At 40.5% G+C, this 22,318-nt stretch overlaps 1 protein-coding gene across 1 annotated transcript; it reads left to right on the top strand.

Moving 5' to 3' along the window:
• Nucleotides 1-80: 80 nt before the first annotated feature.
• Nucleotides 81-20,991, top strand: LOC125305550 (opsin-5-like). The gene is made up of 8 exons (XM_048260342.1): nucleotides 81-551; nucleotides 6,852-7,002; nucleotides 8,211-8,350; nucleotides 18,830-18,968; nucleotides 19,160-19,274; nucleotides 19,422-19,502; nucleotides 19,628-20,144; nucleotides 20,380-20,991. The coding sequence occupies exons 1-8, from the start codon at nucleotides 437-439 to the stop codon at nucleotides 20,703-20,705; spliced, it is 1,584 nt and encodes a 527-aa protein (XP_048116299.1). The 5' UTR covers nucleotides 81-436; the 3' UTR covers nucleotides 20,706-20,991.
• The last annotated feature ends 1,327 nt before the right edge of the window (nucleotides 20,992-22,318 follow it).

Here is a 22,318-nt window from a genome sequence, read left to right as displayed (position 1 = left end):
GAAAGGGATCAGGGCATTACTGCTTTTTTCTGATGGTGTGTGCGAGCTCCTTGCACATTTTGTTTACAGTATGTGTGCTGATTCTGCACCACAGATATGCAGAATTTTCATACAGGTGTATTAGTGTTTGTCAGGTAGATTCTCACTTAGTCTTGTACTAAATCAAAATGGTCGCTTATTCCCCCAGTTGCACTATGACAGGTACTAGGTTATGCATAGGGCTATGTTATACTACCAGACTATGCTATGCTATTCACCAGATTTGAGAAAGCATAAAATCACAAAACATTGAAACCCATTTTGGCTTACTATCAAAGGCCGCTAAATTCTTAGTGTTTATTCCTTCACATTTTATTTGTTTGAGCAGTCTACTGTCGTTTTTCTCGCCCCCTCCAGAAACACTCTTCTTCCCTCTGTTTTTCATTTATCTCGGAGTATGAGCGACACGTGGACTCCGCCTCCATCCTTCCCCTCATCCATCCCTCCTTCTTTCCGTTCTCGTCTCTCCGTTTCCACGGATCTGTGTGTGGCCGTCTTCCTCGTCCTCACAGGTGAGAGCACAGTGACCAGTCTAACATGGCTGTCTGCAATATGGAGTTTAGGTTGACAACATTTCTAACACACCTTAAGCCCAGAAACAACTAAAGATATTGCCCTGAAGGATTACAGGCTTGTTACCGTCTGTTCTGTCATCTGGAGCTAAGCTAATGAATAAACAACTTTGTGGGCTTATTTTTTTTTAGTATACTCCATGTATGACTGAGTGTATGTTCATGATGATAACACTTTGTACAACCCCAAATCAGAAAAAGTTGGGACGTTGTGCAAAATGCAAATAAAAACAGAATGTCTTGTAAATCCACATTTAGCAGCAAAAAAGACATTATATCAAATGTTGAAAATGAAAATGTTGACTATTTCATTTAAAATATATTATCCTTTTGAATTTCATGTCAGCAACATGTTTCAAAAAAAGTTGGGACAGGGAATGTTTACCGCTGTGCTGCTTCACCTCTTCATTTAACAACATTCTGTAAATGTTTAGGAACTAAGAAGACCATTGCTACAGTTTTGAGAATGAAATGTTGTCCCATTCCTGCCCGATATAGGATTTCAGTTGCTCAACAGTATGAGGCATTCTTAATCATGTTTTTTCATTCCATGATGCACGGTGGTATTTTCATGTCTCATTTTGGCTGCTTTGGCTGTTCCAATTTTGGCTGCAGTTTTTGAATTGAGTATCAAACTGTGCACATAGACAATAGTTATCAGAGGTTTTTCTGAGCCCATACAATGACAGGTCTGGAAACAGGTCTGGTTTTGATGCAGTGCCATCTGCGGTCCAAAAGACCCTTGTTTGCAAAGATTTATCTGGATTTTCTGAATGTTTTAAAAGTAAACTATGCATTATTGGGAATTTCCTTACCGGTTTCTCGGTTTTTGCTTCTTTTTCGCTGGCTCTGTCATGAGGAATGTCTGAGAAACTCCATCGCTACCTTCTTCTAGCCGGTGCCTGGCGTGTATGTGTATTTAAATGCAGTAAAGCAATTTGTTACACTCGGTATACTTCCTGACACTGAGGCCGTCGGCCCGCCGGCCCACAGTTGCAAGGGTGGTTTCTCCGCTCACAGGCGCTAGGGGGAAGTGACACGGCCACCATTAAACCCCAAAAAAGTCATATAACCATTCCGATGACTCTGAAGCTGTTAAATGAAGGTAAATTAAGCTAAAAAACTTGCATATTAAGCTAAAAAACCTGCATAGTGTGCCTTTAAGCTAAAACTCCTGCATAGTGTGCCTTTAATAATATTATGTCCTGTAGATGATGAACTCTCCAAATACTTCACAATGTCATGTTAAGAAACATTAAAATTACATTGTTTCATAATTTGTGCACACAGGTTTACACAGAGTGATGAATACCCCTACATCTTTACTTCTGAGAGACCCTACCTCTCTGGGATGCTCTTTTTCATACCCAACCGTGTTGCCAGTTACCCTAATTAGTTGTGAAACATTTCTCCTTTTGTTTTCGTTATAATTACACAACTTTTCCAGCATTTTGTTACTTTTTTTTTAAACATGTTGCTGGTATCAAATTCAAAATTAACATATATTTTCCATGAAATAGTCAAATTTGTAATTTTCAACATTTGATATGTTGTCTGTATCCTTTTTGCAACTAAATATGAGTTTAAGAGATTTGTAGATTATTGCATGAAAATGCACTGTACTGTTATCCAAAGTCTTCTTCTTCTTCTTCTTCTTCTTCTCCTTCTTCTCCTCGCGGCGGTCATATGGGTTTAGTCAGATTTTGATTTTTTTTTTCTTTTCTTTTTCACATGTCCAAATTTCCGTCAAGGATTCCCGATCGGGGTAGACGAAACTTGGTGGGCATGTAACCCCACATGGATAGCATGGAACCATCGTTTTTCGTTTTGATCTGTAGCCCCCCCGCTGGACTGAACCCCCCGAAAGGAGGGTAGGGCAGACACAGTTTTCTGTGAATATCTCGAGAACCGTAGGGTTTAGGAGGACCATTTTTTTTTGTATGTTGATCTCAAAGGGCCATGTCAACCCATTCCATAACCACTCATTTCATGTATAGCGCCACCTAGTTAAACACAAAAAAGTAAAAATGAGGTCATATTTTGTACCGCTCTGCGGTACATCTAGTTGTAAAACCAACTGTTAGGGCCTACACAAGTGGTCGGCATCCCGGTCAATATTTGATATTAAAATTTTGAAGCAATTTGTAACCATGTGTAGCCTATGCCAGCGGTCCCCACATTCCTAACCGGGCCGTAGCCTGACATGAGTTTAAAAAAAAAAAAAAAAAAGCAAAAGCAAACCAAATAAACTCAATTTAATTCACAATAATGTCACATTTTTACATGGCATAGGCCTATATGCAGTTGTTTGATTGCACACATGCATTTTGCAAGGTCTATTTTCTTACGTCTGTCTGTCCCGCCTTCAACACTTTTACATATTGCCTTCAGCTCGTCAGCTCACTTCACTTGATCAGTTCTTGCGAGTGGTGTCTCACACGAAGTTAGCTAAACTGCTAGAATGAGCAACAAAACAACAATCTTTAGAGCATTTCTTTGGAAGGGGTAGTGGGGAAAAAAAGACCCACTGATGATGATAGTGAGCCAGATACCTCAAAGAAAAAGAAGGGTCATTCAATAGGAAATATGGCGAGTCATATTTAAAATATGGTTTCGCGAGAGACCGGTGACTTCGCATGCACCAAGTCCTTTATGTGTGGTATGTGGCGATAAGTTGTCAAACGAAGCAATGAAACCATCAAAGCTAATTCGACATCTAGAGTCCAAGCATCCTACACTGAAAGACAAACCCCTTGAGTTCTTTGAGCGTAAGAAACGCGAGCAAGAAGGACAAAAACTAGTGCTTAAAGCAACCACATCGGTGAACATGGCTGCGCTAAAAGCCTCATACTTAGTGGCTAGTCGGATTGCTAAACCTAAGAAGCCGTTTACTATTGGGGAAGAGTTAATTCTGCCTGCTGGTAAAGACATGTGCAATGAACTCCTTGGGGAGGCTGCAGCTAAACAAATAGCTCAGGTACCGCTTTCTGCAAGCACTGTCCATAGGGGAATTGATGATGTCAGAGGATATTGAGGCACAGTTGTTGTTAGAGAGGGTGAATGGGTCACTGTGGTACACTATCCAAGTTGATGAGTCAACTGATGTTGAAAATAAGGCAATGCTGCTGGTGTTTGTCCGGTACATATTTGAGGAGGATGTTCAGGAGGATTTGTTGTGTGTGCTGTCACTTCCAACGAACACCACAGCTGCAGAACTGTTCCGGGCTTTGGATGGTTATGTGTCTGGAAAATTAGACTGGTCTTTTTGTATTGGCGTATGCACTGATGGGGCTGCAGCCATGACCGGTTTTCACTGCAAGGGTTAGAGAGGTTGCCCCTGACTGCGAGCCCACACACTGTATCATTCATAGGGAAATGCTGGCTAGCCGAAAACTGTCGCCCGAGTTGAATGGGGTATTAACTGATGTAGTTAAAATGATCAACAACATTAAAGCACACGCACTCAACTCTCGCTTATTTGAGCAGCTCTGTGAAGAAATGGATGCAGAGCACAAACGCCTTCTCTTGCACACAGAGGTCAGATGGCTGTCAAGGGGCAGGTCACTGGCCAGAGTGTTTGAGTTGCGAGAGCCGCTACAGAGATTTCTTACAGAAAAAGTGTCACTGTTAGCTGCACATTTTAGTGATGAGGACTGGGTGTCAAAACTCACTTACCTGTGTGACATTCGGGTTGATTAATGACCTCAACCTGTCACTCCAGGGGAGAATGACGACTGTCTTTAAACTGGCAGATAAAGTCGCCGCATTTAAAGCCAAGCTTGATTTGTGGGGACGACGAGTGGACCGGGGTGTATTTGATGTGGGGTTTTGGGAGAGACTGAGGCAGGGCCCTTTCTCTCGCAGCTGGTGCGCGATCACCTTGTTGCGCTTTCAAATGAGTTTGAGCGTTACTTCCCATCCTCCAAAGATCCACGGCAAACCAATGAGTGGGTCCGCAACCCATTTGTCAATATCCCGAATAGTCCTAACATGTCCGCGCAGGAGGAAGAGCAGTTGATTGAAATTGCAAATGACGGTGGTCTTAAAAGTGTGTTTGAGCAAACCTCTCTGGCGGGTTTTTGGATTAAAACCAAAGCAGAATATCCAGAGATAGCCGTAAAAGCGCTGAAAACGTTGCTACCATTTCCCACCACGTACCTATGCGAGGCCGGGTTTTCGGCAATGACTGCAACTAAGACCAAATTGCGCAATCGACTGGACATTTCAAACACACTGAGGGTGTCACTGTCTTCCATCACCCCCAGATGGAACCTTCTTGTTGCAGGGAAACAAGCACAGGGCTCCCACTAATTATTCGTAATGCACGTTTAGTTCCCATATTTTGTTAAGCATATGTTCACACTTAATAGATGTAGCTTCAAGTTGTTCAATTTTCATAGTTCATATTGTTCAATTTTCACTTCAAGTTCACGTTTTTCACATTGTTAAGAGTTTGTTACCTTCACTGTTGATACATAACTGGAGCTCGTTCTTTTCAAGTAATGCATGCACAACATATGGAACATGGAACCCCCAAACGCACCCCCAGTCATTCTAACTATATTAAACATCATTTACCTAACAACCAATATAGTTTGTTTTTACTCTGTATGATATTTTACATCATATTTTTTGAATTTTCATGCACTGTATTTCCTTCAGGAAATGTTTTTCTAGTTATTACAGTGCATGAAACTTTAACGTAGAAACTTCGTTCAAACTTTGTAACGTAGGTCTTGAAAAGGAGACTTGAGGAATGTATTTTTCACTTTTGTAAACTTTATACTTTTTCATATATTAATAAAAAACAAGCTTATTTTTCCCCATAGACTTTGTATGGGGACTATGACATCATAATGGGCTAATTAACTTGATTTGCACCTGTATCAACTTCCAGCTGCTCAACTAGGTCCCATCAAAAAGCTAGTTCAACTGATTGCACCTGTATCAACTGCTTTCTGCTTAACTAGGCCAACTCTGTGTCTCTCCATTCTACAAGGATATAAGGCACATTCCATCCAACTTTCTATCCATTCATCCCCTTCAAACCATTCACTCATCTACCCATTAAACTATCCCATCAACATCCATTAAACAATCTGCCTATCAACATCCATTACACTATCTACATTTAACTTTTAAACGATATACTCTGTCTCAGGCTTTAAACATACAATTTGGCTCTACAGATCCTGTTCAACTATTTCCTCTGCCCACAACTGTTTCAAAATAAATGTCCTCACTACAATAATTCACTATTAAATAATTTAACTATTTAAACTACAACTATTTAACTGTTCAGCCATTTCAACTGTCAGTTGTTTATCAACTATGACTTCTGCCAACTGTTATCAAATAAAAGTTTGTTTTGCATTTTATGTTAATATACAGTATGTTTATATTTTCATGCACTGGTAATTTCCTCAATTACATTTTCTAGTTACATTCTGTTTTTATTCACATTTTACACAATGTCCCAACTTTCTGATTTGGGGTTGTACCCATACTAATACTGATGCTGAATACCTCAATAGGTCAAATCAATGTTATTTTGATGCAGCTGAAAACCAACCTTTGAATAGAGTCCCGAAGTGTGACGTAGCATTTCCATGGCGGTAGAATCACTGGATCTAAACAAACTTTCGAAGTGGCATAAATAGCATTGAATGTAGACATGTGGCATCATTTCTAGCTAATAAAAATAAATATATCCATTTAAAGGTGTTTTACCTGCTAGGCAGCAGCTTAGCCACATAACACGGATTCCATGGCAGGTGTAATAGAAAGAAAGAAAATTCCAGTGGATACTTCACGTCTTCTCAAAGACTGGCGGCTGTTAAGAGCGACGTTTTTTGCCAAAAAAATAAAGGCAAAACACGTCCGTGAATTTAAGGATTTTAACCACATGCTGTGAAGTTACATGCAGGTCTCTTTTACGGAGGAAACCCACGCTAAAATAAAACTCTGTAGTCACGAATTTGATCGTGTTGGTATGAATATATGTTGTAGTATGTGATTCCTACAGTGTAAAAAAAATATACTAACGTCTTAGAAACGTTGTAAAATTATTGAAATAGATTAAGAAAGCCACCGCTATGGTGATTTCTAATGGTAGATTGATTTGTTTAGATCCAGTGAAATTGCTGCCTTGGCAACACTACGTCATGGCTACGGGACTCTATTGGGAATATTTCCTCTCGTCTGTTTCACCATCAAGCTGCCTTTTCCTGTTCTTCTTAGGCACTGTGTCCATAGCTGGCAACGGCCTGGTTCTGCTCGTTATGGCTCGCAAGCGCAAGGAGCTGAAGCCACACGAGCTCATGACCATCAATTTAGCCATCTGTGATTTCGGCTACAGCCTCCTTGGGGCGCCATGCCTCATTATTTCCAGGTGAGTGTGTTTGTGAGAGACGGTGTCTATGGCTGCGTTTGAGAGTGGACCATATCAAATTTCTGTGTTTACATGGTTCACTAGTTTTAAACACTTAAGACAATCTGCATGCGCACCAGAGGAATTTTGGTCACTGAAATGAAAGCAAACAAACAGACAGCACTGCAAATATACGAAATAAGCTGCATTAGGGTATTTTAGTGGCTAGTTGTTTACTTTCGTTTCCAAAGTATGTCCGCAAAATAGGCTATCGTTTTTATTTTAAGTTGAGACTGGAGAGCTAACGCCTTTAAAGGTACACTAGGTTCAGGTATTTTTGGTGACTGCAGAGCTCCCTCTAGATTTGCAAATATATTTACACTACCGGTCAAAAGTTTGGGGTCACTTAGAAAATTCCATTTCCATTAGAGACAGAATACCAGCTGAGATCAGTTGCATTGTTTTTTCTAATCAGGGCAGCACATAATTGCAAGGGTTCTCCAATGTTTTCTCAGTAAGGCTTTTATTATTGTATTAAAATGATATCAGATTAGTAAACAGAATGTGCCTTTGGAACATTGGATGAGTGGTTGCTGATAATGGGCAATGTATTTGTTCAAAGTATAATTCGGAATTGTGCCACATTTGATCAAAAAAAAAAAAATCGGAATTGGGTTACATTTAATTGCCGGTGTAAACATGGCCATTGTTCGAATTAGCATACTTCTGTACTTACCTAATATAAGAGCACCGTGCCCTCATATTAGGTATTGTAATAGAGAAGTATGCGACTTGGAACACAACCAACCACTGACTTGGATGTCCCGTCTCCCCATGCTTGGTGTAGCAGAGTGCCACGTGGACATGAAAATGTGAATCGTGGGCCAGAGGATAAGGGAAGCTTCTGGAGGATAGCATCAAAATGAAGAGAATTGGGGTACATCCTCAATGTACATGACTATGCAAATTTTTAAGAATGATCAGATTGGATGTGAAAGTTTGTGTATTCAGCAATGCAGTTTTTCTTAGTTATGCTCGTTGTGTTCACCTGTGCGTGCCTCACGGACTCTGTTAAGTGTTAAATGAATGACTTTGTCATTGAAGAAGAGCTTGCAAGAATGGCATGGTTTTGAATCAATTCCCTTGGTTAAATGTTTTTTTTTTTTTTTTTTTTTTTGTAAACATTGTAATGAGATGCATTTTCAGATAATTTAAATATTTCATCTCAGTTTCTCCCATGCTTGGATGTTTGGCGACACTGGCTGCATGTTGTATGGGATCCAAGGCTTTGTGTTTGGCATCGGATCCATGCTCACGACCTGCCTCATCTCACTGGACCGCTGTTTAAAAATCAGCAGCCTTCGATACGGTGAGATACTTAACACTTAACACTAACCTCTCATGCCTTCATATAGAATAACAAATCATTAGTACATCTGTGTGCATTGGATGGCACACCGTACAAACAAAATATCTTCAACATCAAAATATCACAATCAAACTCTTGATCACAATCAAATTATGCTTAAATCTAGGCATGTACTTGTTCACTGAGAACAGAGATTTACAAGGGGCTGTCCACATGATGAGAAGCTTGCTTGTAGAGAATGCTTGTATTCATTGTATTCATTTACTTTCCATCAAAGATGTCATTCTTTAACTTTCCATGTTATGATTTTTATAACAACCTTAATGTGTTTTTGAGATGATAAGACATAATGGCTCTGTTCGAAATGGGAGCAGATATCTTGGGGAGTGAGGCAGCAAGTGCGGTTCGAAACCGAATAATTATTTTTTGAAGGAAGCATCAATGTATTGTCGTTGCTCCCTACTACCCATAATCCTTTGCAGTAACGTCTGCAAAAGCTGTGAAAAGTAAACAAAGATGGCGGATGACACCAGTAATTGCTGCTGCAAAACTCCTCACTAGTTAACTAGTTGGAGTAGGTCAATGTCACTAGTTAACTAGTGAACCATAAATGGCTTACTAGCTAGCTAGGTGATGGCAGCAGGCTCACTAGTTAACTAGTTGATGCATCCTTTGTCCAAACTAGTTCCCTAGTGAGGTCATAAATGTATACTAGTAAACTAGTTGAAGCCTAAATTCACACTAGTCAGCTAGTGGCGCAGAATTAAAACTAGACTGCATTTCCGGCGGGAACTGCAAAAGTGTGCTTGCCCTGGTCCGGTCACCAACGTGAGCAGACAGTGGCATACGCTATGCTGAACCTGGCTTGATCCAGGCATTGTAACAGTGCCTTTCAGTGTTGGAGCAGTGGCAATACCGCAAAAGCTCTAGGAGAGGGCTATTCAACTATTGGCTTGCGGGGTGAATGCGGTTCGTTAGATTTTACCTGTGGCCTGCCTTTGAATTTAGCTTCTATGACTAAGATCAAATCAATAAAATAAAACAACAGCAGTGATTGGCTGCAAAAATAAATAATGTCACGCGTCTTGCACCTCTCAAACTGGGCTATCAGGTAACCTAGAAGAATTGAAATTATGAAATATGAATAAGGAATTCAAATGCTGCTTGTTTGTCAGGATACTTTTTCACTGATTTATTTTAGAAATATGAGTGTGAATGTTATATATTCCATCCCCTAATTTTGTTTTACTGGTTTATTTGACAAATAATCTATATGGATTTGCTCTATAAAGACCTTATGTCTGTTTAGGATTGTCTTGAGAGCCTATTGATGTATCTCAGAATAAAGTAATATCCACAACATTAGTGATGTTTTCTTGTGTGTGTGAATGTATTTTACTTAACTCATTAAATGTAGCTGGACACTCATGAACGCATGTCTCTAATAGCCACAATAGGAGTAATTTTAGCAACACTGTATTTTGTGTGGCCCATAACGACCCAGTGGATCATGAAAACGTGCCAAAATTCACATTCCTTGCTTGATGTTGGTACATTAATCCCATTCAGATTGCCACTTATCTGAGATGTAAGAGTTCAGTATAGGTTTAAGGTCTGGGGCAGGGATTTGACATTCTGTGACTTCTTCATTGAGGGCTTGCTTAGCAGCACTGTCCGCTTTCTCATTTCCCCTCAGACCAACATGGCCTGGGACCCAGCAAAAAACTACACTAAAGTTCTGGTTCTTTAGACGTTCTAGTTGATCAAGCTCAGCTTTGGTTGTACTTTTTGCGTGACATTAAAGCCTACTGTAATTACATTTATACATAGTTATTCTACTGATCTTTATACTATTCATCCTGCACATAGACTTATTCTTACTACTCTTATAATGTTGTTTCTGCACTACAATGACACTGTTTCCACACTGCACATAGCTGTATGTTATGTACATATGTTTTATTATATTCTGTTAATACACTGCATATATCTATATTATTATTTATACTATTATAATGTTACTGCTACATCTACATACATTATTCTACTTATCGTATGAGATAACTGCTAATACACTGCACATATTTATATTTAATTCATATTACTCTAAACCACCTTCTGTAAATCAACTGTCTACATTGCACTATATTTCTTGACCTGTCTCTGTATATTTCATCACCTTTCTATACTTTGCATCACATTGCATGCATACTGTAGCTACATGAATCACAGCTAAGATCCTTGGTTGCTATGAAGGCCAGTCATTCTAAATGGATGGTTGCTATGGCCAAAGGCCAGTTATCTCTTCTGTTGTCAAGCGGGCATATCCTAACTTTATCTTATTTTAAACATCTCTAATTTACTTAGCCTACTTCCATACAGTGAGTTCCATTAAGAAGTGGCCACTTCATTCACGCTTACCGTGATTCACGCAGCAACATTATTAAATTAATCTGTCACCATATGCCTATGCCAACGTTTGCAAAGAGGAGAATCTTTTAATTTGATTCACAATGAAACGTTACATTTAATGTACATGTAAACAATGAGTAGGCTAGTTTTGGTTGTTGTTGGTGGTGTTACTGCATCCCTTAGTTATGCCTACAATGCAAAATTGTTCCCTCGTGATTGTTAGACACATTTCAAAACATCGCGACGTGAAATGGCACAACAAAACATTGCATATCTTGAAAACAATCTTTTTATCATAGTTCCCTCTTCAATGAGCGATTACCAGCTCGTTTTTGTAACAGAGATAGCTGTTTATTGTCCCTAGGTTTACAGAAACACCTATTCATATTAATACGTAGCCTATGGAGTGCTGCCGACCACTGTTCATTACATGGCCCAGAATGCCTTGCATGTCTTTACAACAAAACAACACAGTAAAACCTAAATGCCCGTAAACATATGCATTTGCATACTTGTAAATTTTTTAATAATACTCTCCCATCATGATATTTAACAATAATGAAAAATGTAATTTGAATACTGTCAATGTGAAAACAACTCTATTATGTAAGCTATATATAGCTACTGTTCTCCTTGCTATTTCAGTTCGTAAGTCCATACTATCCCATGGCAGAGCTAGGATTTCATGATTAGGCAAGGTTGCCCATAGACATTGTGGCTGCCCAGAAACATTGAGCATACTTGGAAGGCATTGTGATAGAAGGTGAATGGTGCAAAGGTGAATGGTGAGAGTTACTAAATACCTGTGGTTTGCCAAATGATGGAAACTTTTGGAATGTTTTTTCTTTTTTTTTTATGCACCCTCACATTGGAGTCCCAAGTTCAAATACAAAATTTGGCATCGATATGTGACGGTGTTCCTGAGATACGGACGACTTCCTGTTTCAGAGCTTCGCTGCCAATTTCGTTTGGCTGTGACGGGCAAACACTTTCGAAAATCAAAAATCCTTCTGGTAACTTTTGTGAGGCTTGGTCCAAGGATAATGTACGTCAAGTTTCGTATGCTCGACCAAATTTGTGACCTGTGAAAATTTAGTTTCGCTTTCTGTTCAATCCAATATAGCGGACAAACGACACGCCCACCTGACGTCATCTTCGCGACCAACTTACACCGGTACTGACCGGACGTTTTAAAGTTGGAACGGTGTCTCTGTCTCAAAGGGCCTAGGCGCTAGGGCTGACAAAATTAGGGAGACGGGAAAAATAATCAAACTTAAAAAGAACAATAAGTGTGCTGCTTTGCAAGCACACTTAATAATAATAAAAAAACTTAAGAAGAACAATAAGTGTGCTTGCAAGCACACTTAATAAGTGTGCTGCTTTGCAGCAAGCACACTTAATAAAATTTAAGAAGAACAATAAGTGCTTTGCAAGCACACTTAATTAGGAGGCGGAGAACTCTGAAAATTGAGGCTTTCTATTGGCTCCCTATGTCCAAATAGAGAATAGTAAACTAGTGGGTATTTTGGCCTTTACATGTTAACAAGTGACCATTTTGGCATCTCACTAGTTAACTAGTGGGGCTGAAATGGCCTTCACTAGTTAACTAGTGGGCATTTTGGGGCACACTAGTAAACTAGTGAGACTAATGATTTTTGCACCTCACTAGTTAACTAGTCGAATGGAAATTGCCATCACTAGTTCACTAGTGGGTGTTTTGGTGCACACTAGTAAACTAGTGACACTTTTTAGACCTCACTAGTTAACTAGTGGGCATTTGTGTCTTCACTAGTTAACTAGTGAGCAGTTCTGCCTTCACTAGTTTACATGTAAGTGTCATACTGAAGCCACTAGTTTACTAGCTAGAGTACCTTTGGCCAGCATGTTAACCTGTGTGCCACATGCAAATGTTGTGGGTGGGATTTCGTGAAATTCTGCACTGTGATTGGTTATCATGTTCAATTTGGACATAGAGAGCCAATAGAAAGCCTCAATTTCCAGAATTCTTCGCCTCCTAATTTGAATTCTGCGCCACTAGTTGACTAGTGTGAATTTTGTCTTGAACTAGTTTACTAGTATACATTTATGACCTCACTAGTTAACTAGTTTGGACAAATGATGCATCAACTAGTTAACTAGTGAGCCTACTGCCATCACCTAGCTAGCTAGTAAGCCATTTATGGTTCACTAGTTAACTAGTGACATTGACCTACTGCAACTAGTTAACTAGTGAGGTGTTTTGCCTTCACTAGTAAACATGTGCACATTTTTGGCTGTCACTAGTTAACTAGTGAGACCCAAAAGCCTTCAACTAGCTGACTGGTATGCATTTTGGCCTTTACTAGTTAACTAGTAGACATTTCTGGCTCTCACTAGTTAACTAGTGAAGCTAAAATGTGTTCACTTTAGATTAGTCAAAATCTTGTGAGAAATAAACACTGCTATCTGATTATACCATTGATAGTGTAGCTGAATCAAAGGTCTTGATGACACATATTTAATGAATCTTTGTTTCTGTAGAAACATCAAAATACACTCAGTAGGATGACACAACGAATATTCACACTTGCTTCAACCAAGAACGCAGTTACTCTACTTTTCTTACATCGAAAACTCATAGCCAATGCGTCACTAATACATGTAATGGAGGGAAACCATACGCGGGCTATTCATGACACAAAGCAAGCTAGACAGCTAGCATGGCAAACGGCACAAATCTCACTTCTAATTAAACATATGAAACGGATACAATCTCATTTCTGTATCATTGCATGTCACTTACGCTAATAAGGTTATATGAGTTTGTTTGTAACACCAGCTCACCTGTAGAAACATACAAAATACACTCAGTAGGATGACACAATGAACATTAACGCTTGCTTCAACAAAGAACGCAGTTACTCTACTTCCCTGCTGAGATTTTCGTGAATAGACTGATTCCACAGCGCTCTGCTGCCACCTACTGACGCGGCTGATGTAGTGAACAACTAACTACAACCCAAACTCTTGAACTAACACCACATACCTGTTATCTTTCTTTTTAAATCACTCACATTGAATTGAGGGCGCTACAATAGCGTCTGGTCTGTTATATGCTCCATTTGTCAAACAACTTTCTACCGTTAGACTGCTAGCTTCCAAAAGCTAGATTAGTTTAACGTTAAGGCTTTTGCTAGTGTTAACCAAAGATTCTAGAGTGCTACGCTCATTCTTAAAAGATGCATTGAATCCAAAGTCATGTCTAGTGAGACAGCTCTCTATTTATGCAGGGAGGCAACAAGCTGCTGCCTTCTGGTTTGAACAGAGCCTATGTGTTGAGAAGGGTGCTACTGAATCAGTATCAGACAGGGCCGGAGTGGGGCCACTTTTCAGCCCGGGAGTTTCAGGGCCAAGACCGGCCCACTGTTTTAGTGGTGGTGGAAATAGGATAAATAAAGCAACAGTTCACCTCTTACCAGAGGTGGGACCAAGTCATTGTTTGGCAAGTCACAAGTAAGTCTCAAGTCTTAGCAGTCAAGTCCAAGTCAAGTCCCAAGTAAAGACAGAGAAGGGCAAGTCGAGTCCAAGTCCAAGTCACCTCAAAGCCAAGTCGAGTCCAAGTCCAAGTCCCAATCTTTTTCCAAGTCCTGAACAAGTCATCAGGTACTCTTCACTTAATAATGCCATTATTAGACTATCGATCATAATTTTAACACATCAATCTAATCTACAGTATTTTTTTATAAATACAGATTAAAATATGTTCAATGGTTTTGTCTTGAAATCTTTTTTCACGATATATGCATGTGCATACCTGTGAAATATAATGCATGAGCATACCGGAGTAATCTGTACGAAACGGATAGCTACAAGACACTCATAGCAGCAAATATATATTGTTTTTCCAAATTGCGGTGTCCACTGTAAGGATGAGTACTAATTTGACTGATGGCATTTCACTATGTTAGGCCACAGATTTGCCTGCAAACAATTTATTAGGCTGTCTGCCAGTGGCTACTCATAAGGGAAGCCAAGGTCATGGTTAATGATTACAATAAATGGTGGCGAAAGAATCGTCACATAGGCTACATTAGTAAATTGCTGCAGTTAAATATTTTCCGTTTTTATTAAGGCTGTCAAACAATAAAAAAAAAAAAACTAATTTATCTCATATTTTGAAATGAATTAATCTAGATTAATTACGATTAAAGCTTCTTATATGGCATATTAAATACAGCATAAATCACAAAATTACTGAGTAACCACAAAGGTAAAAGTAAAACACTTCTATTTATTTAAAGGATAATAATGACAAAGTAATTTTGTTTTAAAGTATTCATTTCTTAAATACTATACATGTGATGCTGTTTAACTCATTTGTAAAAGGTGCACTGTCACTTTAAGCCCATTGTGTGCCACTGTCCACACGTTCTCCTAATGATGTTTTTTTACCAGCTCCATTCAAATATAGCTATGGCTAGTCCACAAACTCTAACATTGTTTGTGCCACATGTATAGCACAATATTAACAACGATACGCATGATATTAAGTTATAACAAACAGCTTTCATTCCTTTGGAAATAAAAGCATGTAATGACATGATGCTTGCTAGACATTTTCTGTTTGCAATTAAAAGTGAATTATGAGCCTGGTATAGCCAGTAGCCACCTAGCTAATGGGGATGCGTTTCAATCGCATAATATCATGTGCTTCATGTAAACAATTATTGAAGACTTCAAGACTCACCAGTTCCATTACACAAAAGCAAAGACAACTCTTCATATTCTTGTACATTTGCAGCCTGTCAAAGTGCCCTGGCTCTCACAGTTTATAACAGTAGTGAGTACCGGATAAATCCGCAATTTCCTCTAATCTCGCCTTTGTTTCCTTCATGATTTCCCTTCATAGGCCCGTTTCTCTCCCCTTTCGCGCCGTTCTCAATTAAATGGAGTAGGCACGTAGCATAATGTACGTTCAAGTTTAATCATCCTTATGTAACATGCTGTTGATACATTTTGACATTGTAAACGTTCTCTAACAAAAATGCAAATCAGTTTGCAGTAAAGCTAATATTTATTTACTATTGGTCCTTCCTCTGTCTCTTGGTGCCCTACACACAGTGCGTGATGCGTGGTGGTAACAGCAGCACTGATCACTGTCCTCTGCCTGTTTGTGTCCACTATGTGTATTTTGTTTTTTTTTTAAGTGCAGGTGAAAGCATCTCTGGGATGACTGGTCCACGATCAGGAAATTCATTTTTTGACTCGAGACCTGTCAAGTCATTACAAGTTAAAGAGGCAAAGTCCGAGTCAAGTCTCGAGTGAATAGTATTCAAGTCCAAGTCGAGTCGCAAGTCATGCCGAATTTTATCAAGTCGAGTCTGAAATGACTCGAGTCTGACTCGAGTCCACATGTCTGCCTCTTACTATCCTGTAGTTGTTATTAGTAGCCTACCAATATTCCCCTATTCCACAAGGATAGGTTGATAAGATAATAAAAACAGGAAGGAAGAGATAAAGCATTTGAAAGCATTTGAAATGTATCCCACAATTCCACTAAGAGGCATATTATATATAACTATAATTACATTAGTTTACATGTTTTTTCTGCATGGGTCAGCTATGTTGTTGTTTGGTGATTTGCTCCTTTACTACACCCACTTCTGAGCAAACAAGGCATATAGGTTGATCATGTAGCCTACTGCTGTCATATACTGTTCTTTCTTACATTAAATAACTCTAATTCATATGGTTAACTATTACTTGTCCCTGTAGTCATAGCTAATTTCGGGCTCATCATTTTCATTGGGGGACTGGCTGATCTGCTGCTCAGAGGCTACTTTTGTTTTAGGCCTAGGCTACTGCATACACAGATAAGCTTGAGTTTTGTTGTCAACATTTGCATAATATTTGCAGAGCATATGAATCACCATATTGGATTATACAAAAAGGCTAATATTTGAATTAATTTAATATGTTGCTTGTGAATAGGTTGACAACGCTACAACGTCCAGTAGCCTACTAGTCCAATAATTACGCCGCTAATAGTCATGTCTATCTCTCTTTACCAGTTGCCACTTATGTCTGTCCTCTTCAAAACAAATCTGGAAGCTTGGCACATTTGGTAGCATTTTCCTCCAATACTTTTCGTCTTTTTTTACCTGGCCTTTTCAGTCCCTCATAGCCTCTCTACCATCCATCCTCCCTGACGCTTATCCAGGGGTGGAGCTAATGGTTCACTATAGGGGGTGCGACGATCTTTAGTGGGCCCCTATACTGTCGGTGTTTATCCCAACATCATATTTTTATTTAGTCCACTTCATATTGTGCTTATTAGAGGCTGAGGCATTTTGTTTATGTCCTGATGACCTAGCCTACCGTTTAGTCTGTACATCGGGCCAGCTTAGGCCTGCGATGATGCAAACTGTAGTGATCAGGCGCGCCTGCAGGTGTAGGCCTACGGCCGTATCTGTACGTACCATCAGGCAACTCAACGAGAGAGAATTTCCCCTATGTATTTTCTTTAACATTTGTATACACGTTGTCAAAATCAACTTTAATGTATGCACCTTTTGTTTGAGCAATAGCCTAACAAATGCACACAGCATTTACAGAAGTTGTGGGCTAGGCTACTTGTTGCTTTCTTTTACTACGGTTGCCTGTTATCAACACACAATGTTAAGCTAAGCTTGTTGTTGTATATTGCATATGGATTTTGTACTAGGCTACTTTTTAGGTGACCAATGCACAAAGTGAGTCCCTGCCTCAGTCATTGCAAGCGCCTCATGATTAATCACCCACTATGTGGATACTGTTTTTAGACTTGATTTAGATTAAGTGTTATTTAGTATAATTTGTATTTTAGTATATTCTTTATCTTCTACTGTCCTTATTGCTTAGTTGTGTTTTTTTATATGATATACTTTTAATGACTTTTTTCTGCTGTTAGTGAATGTGTGTGTGATGTCTGTATGCTACTGAGACCTTGAATTTCCCCTTGGGGATCAATAAAGTATCTATCTATCTATCTATCTATCTATCATGATCATTTCTGTTTGCCAGTGTGGCATTGTGGAACTATTTATCCAAAGCTCAACTGTAAGTCCTGATACTTCACATGATCAGCATTTCTTATACGGTTATTTTGATTTAATGCAGCATAACGTTAGTTCAGTCAGGCCATGGATTCACGCCCAGCAACTCGGCTTACTTGGCTAACTCGGCTAACTGCTCTACTGACTCACTATCCAGATAATTGATCAGCTGATCACTTGTCTTATATATTTGTGGAGATCGTTCAGGGAGCCTTTTTTGCTTAGCGTGCTTTCTCCTGCCACTTTCTATGCAAACCCACCTCCACCCCATACATCTGATCAAAGTCTAGTTGTTGTCATTGAGGCCTGGTTCTGCACCCTATGGGAGGCTTAGGGTACCCACATGGAAGGGCAGAAACGAGCCATACCTCCAAATGAAACATCATAAAAATAATAAACTATCTTGACAAAGCGGTCCTGACTGAAGAATATTTTACTGTCTTCCTTTCTCTTCCTTTCTTTCTGCCCTTCTTACTTTCAGTCGTGTCTTCCTTGCTTGTGTAACGTGTGTTTTCAGTCGTGTGTTTTCAGTCGTGTCTTCCTTGCTTGTGTAACGTGTTTTCAGTCTTGTCTTCCTTGCTTGTGTAACGTGTGTTTTCAGTCTTGTCTTCCTTGCTTGTGTAACGTGTGTTTTCAGTCGTGTCTTGCTTGCTTGTGTAACGTGTGTTTTCAGTCGTGTCTTTCTTGCTTGTGTAACGTGTGTTTTCAGTCGTGTCTTTCTTGCTTGTGTAACGTGTGTTTTCAGTCGTGTCTTTCTTGCTTGTGTAACGTGTGTTTTCAGTCGTGTCTTGCTTGTGTAACGTGTGTTTTCAGTCGTGTCTTTCTTGCTTGTGTAACATGTGTTTTCAGTCGTGTCTTTCTTGCTTGTGTAACGTGTGTTTTCAGTCTTGTCTTCCTTGCTTGTGTAACGTGTGTTTTCAGTCGTGTCTTGCTTGTGTAACGTGTGTTTTCAGTCGTGTCTTTCTTGCTTGTGTAACGTGTGTTTTCCTCTCAGGCCAGTGGATTGAGCGGAGGCACGCGTCTGTGGCGGTGCTGATGGTGTGGTTCTACACACTATTCTGGGCGTCTCTCCCTGCTGTTGGCTTTGGCAGCTACGGCCCCGAACCCTTCGGCACCAGCTGCACCATTAACTGGTAGAGGGCCAGCTGCTAAACTTTTGTTTTGATTCAATTCATTGAAATAATTTCAGGAAAACTTAAGTGCGATTGTTCTTCCTCTCATGCCTGTTGTTCTTCATATTCACTTGTCACGGTAGCTGTAGCCCCATCGGTGCCACAGGTTTGGTCTTTCTTAGACTTAGACTCTTGTCTCTGTTTGGTTGCAGGTGGAGAATGAAGCTGTCTCTTAACGACAGAGCCTACATCTTCCTCATCCTCACCCTCTGTTTCTGTGTGCCCACTTTAATCATCGTCACTTCCTACTCGGCCATCTTTTACACGGTGAGATGCCAATAGTTGTGGTGGGCATTAGTGCCCGTTTGATTAGTGATTGAGTCTAACTAACATATTCTATATGTAACAGGCATACTCATGGTCAACATTTGAGCGTTAATGGTGCTATCAATTTGTTTGATTTTTCCCATGCAGGTTTATCGTTCAAGACATGCTCTGGCATCCATTTCATCAACAAACAAGACCCACAGCAGTAAAGACCTGAAACTTACAAAAGTGACGTCTACTTGCTTTCATTCTTTCTTCCTACCTTTTTTCTTTTGTCACTCCTATGAACTGTATAGAATAACTTCCTGTTAGATTTTTGATTGATGTTTTTTCCATTGCCCTATTATTCGCAGATCGCTGCTGTAGTCTGCTCCAGCTTCCTGATAGCCTGGACTCCCTATGCCGTGGTGTCGCTCTACTCCGCCCTGACCGCCAAGGAAGAGCAGGAGATGTGGGCAGTGCCCGTGGGCATGACGGTGCCCGGGATGGGTGGAGGGAGCAACGAGACTAGACTCTCCACCAGCCTGGCCACCCTTTCTTCCCTTCTCAACTGGACCAGCACAGGAGGTCCAGTCTCTGGTACCAGCACCCCAGATCTTCAGGGTACTACCGTGGGGGACCCCATCTCCCGCTCGGGCCTCGGCTCTGCGTTGGGACCCAGTTCTGGCGCCAATCTCACCCAGGGGAGGCAGGGGACCCGGGTGGTGTCCAGCCTGCCACCGGTGCTGACGCTCATCCCCACCATGTTTGCCAAAGCCCACTGCATGATGAACCCCTTCATCTACCAAATTATGAACCGCGAGTTCCGGGCAGACGTCTACCACATGCTGGGACTGAGGAGGCCAGTGAGAATCCCCAGCATATCTGAGGGTAACACACACACACACACACACACACACACACATGTGATGATGATGACCTTCTGCCCTTCAATCCATCACAATCTCAGCCCCTTGCTGTTAATGTGAATTGAGCATTGACATTTAATGCAAATGAGAATTGCTGCATATCTGTCTCTTTCTCTCTCTTTTGCACTCTCCGTCTCCATGGCATTTCGTCCTCTCTCCCCTCTCTGTCTCTCTCTGAGTCTCTTTATTCTTAACAGGAAAACACAATTCCGTCAGCCTCTCACATCAGCTCAGCTGGAGAGTCAGAAGCACGTTCAGAATGGCTTCAGAGAAGGGACATGTCAAGAAAGAAAGGGATGACCTTACAGAGGAGAAAGAAGGGAGAGGACGCAGGGTCTTGTGGCCTGGAAACAAGCGTGGGAACAGGAAGGTGAAGAGGCTCTTGCCAGACCTCTCTCCCTTGGACACTCAGATGAACCTGGAGGGAGAGAGATCCAGGGAGAGAAGGAAGAAGCAGGCCAAAGAACAGGAGGTCTCAACCTCCAGCAGCGTTCTAACATGCCAGGACGGAGAAGCACCTTAAAGATGCAGCAAGTCACTTCTGAAAAAGGAAGTGAGAATGCTACTGAGTTTATGGCAAAAGGAATTGTAAAAAAAACTGCTGGTGATGATGATGATGATAAGATGACGACGGTGATGGTGATGATGATGATGATAAGATGACGACGGTGATGGTGATGATGATAATGATTTTATACACAAATATGCTTGTATGTGAACACTTCATTAATTATCAGAGATCTAGGGTATCAGTCATGTAATGTTTTCTTCTCCTTGTTCCCAAATATCAACATCTGCCCTCTCAAAGATACAGTGTTGGCTATAAATAACTGTAAGGTTGGTTTGATTCACACCTCTGTGCATCATCAGTCTCACTTTCACAGGTCTTTAATCGTCTTACTGGTTGTGGGTTGCCTGCCTAACACAGAAAATAGGATGCCAGCTGGAACAGGAACAGCCCCCTGTGGATTTGAAGTGAGCATGGAAGTGTATGGTCTAACACAGGGGTGGGCAAACTTTTTGGCTCAAGGGCCACATTGGGTTTCGAAAATTGGCCGGCGGGCCGCACAACAACCCCCCCACGCCACACGCATAAAAAAATACATTTTTTAAATACATTTATAGCCTATAATTTACTATGAAAAGTATTTGTTTTAAAATATTAATTGCTTAAAAATGCTGCTAATTTTATGCTGTTTAACAAACATATAAATTGTGCACTGTCGCTTTAAGACAGTCGCTTTAATTCACATTTATTTCTCAATGATCTTCTGCCTGCTCCGCTGTGGCTAGTGCTGTACCTACGGCTGGGCCCTCTCACAGTTTTTAAATGGTCAGTAGTGGGAACTACTGTTGCCTTCATGATTTCCTTTTAAAACTTTCTTATAAGAAGGAGATATCAATTATCAACAATCACAAGCCAGTTGGAACCTGTGGCTCTCTCTCCTCCTCGTGAGTGCAGACGCTTCCCAATTAAATGGATTGCATAATGTTCACGTTAGATCTGCTGCAAAGGAGATAACTAAGAGTTAACTTAGTTTAACACGATGTTATCTCTATTTAACATGATGTTTTGACATTGACATTGTAAACGTTCTCTAAGGAGAGTGAAAAGCAGTTTGCAGTAGAGCTAACCAACGTCGTCTCTCGCAGGGAAAAAATAGCGAGCAGCCTGATAACTAAATGAAATGCTCGGCGGGCCGGATGAAAGTGCTTGGCGGGCCGGAATCGGCCCGCGGGCCGCAGTTTGCCCACCCCTGGTCTAACAAGAGCTCCGAACACACCCATTCAAAAATGTGCTTTACTGACAGGGATCTTAGAGTAGTGTCCAAAAAAAGGTAACATGCAAAGTGCTACTCACTCAACAACACAACCCAGAGTGTCAGATACAGTGGGTCCCAGTTAAAGGAGAATTCCGGTGTGATATTGACCTAAAGTGTGTTGAAACATGATACCGAGTGTGAACGTATGTCTCATAGCTCACCTCGGCTTGTCCCCTGCACTCAGAAATCTGGCGCTAGTTAGCCAATGCTACCAACACAGTGTTTCGCTGTGGTGCCTCGGGCATCGGCCTAGCCATGCAAATAAATCACTGTTTTACACCATTTACGTAGCTCCATACTTCATTGGTAGACT

The sequence above is a fragment of the Alosa alosa genome, chromosome 13, assembly GCF_017589495.1.
Source record: "Alosa alosa isolate M-15738 ecotype Scorff River chromosome 13, AALO_Geno_1.1, whole genome shotgun sequence".
In the NCBI taxonomy this organism is placed as follows: domain Eukaryota; kingdom Metazoa; phylum Chordata; class Actinopteri; order Clupeiformes; family Clupeidae; genus Alosa; species Alosa alosa.
Note: the sequence above shows the minus strand (reverse complement) of the source record. Positions and strands in the feature narration are given on the sequence as shown.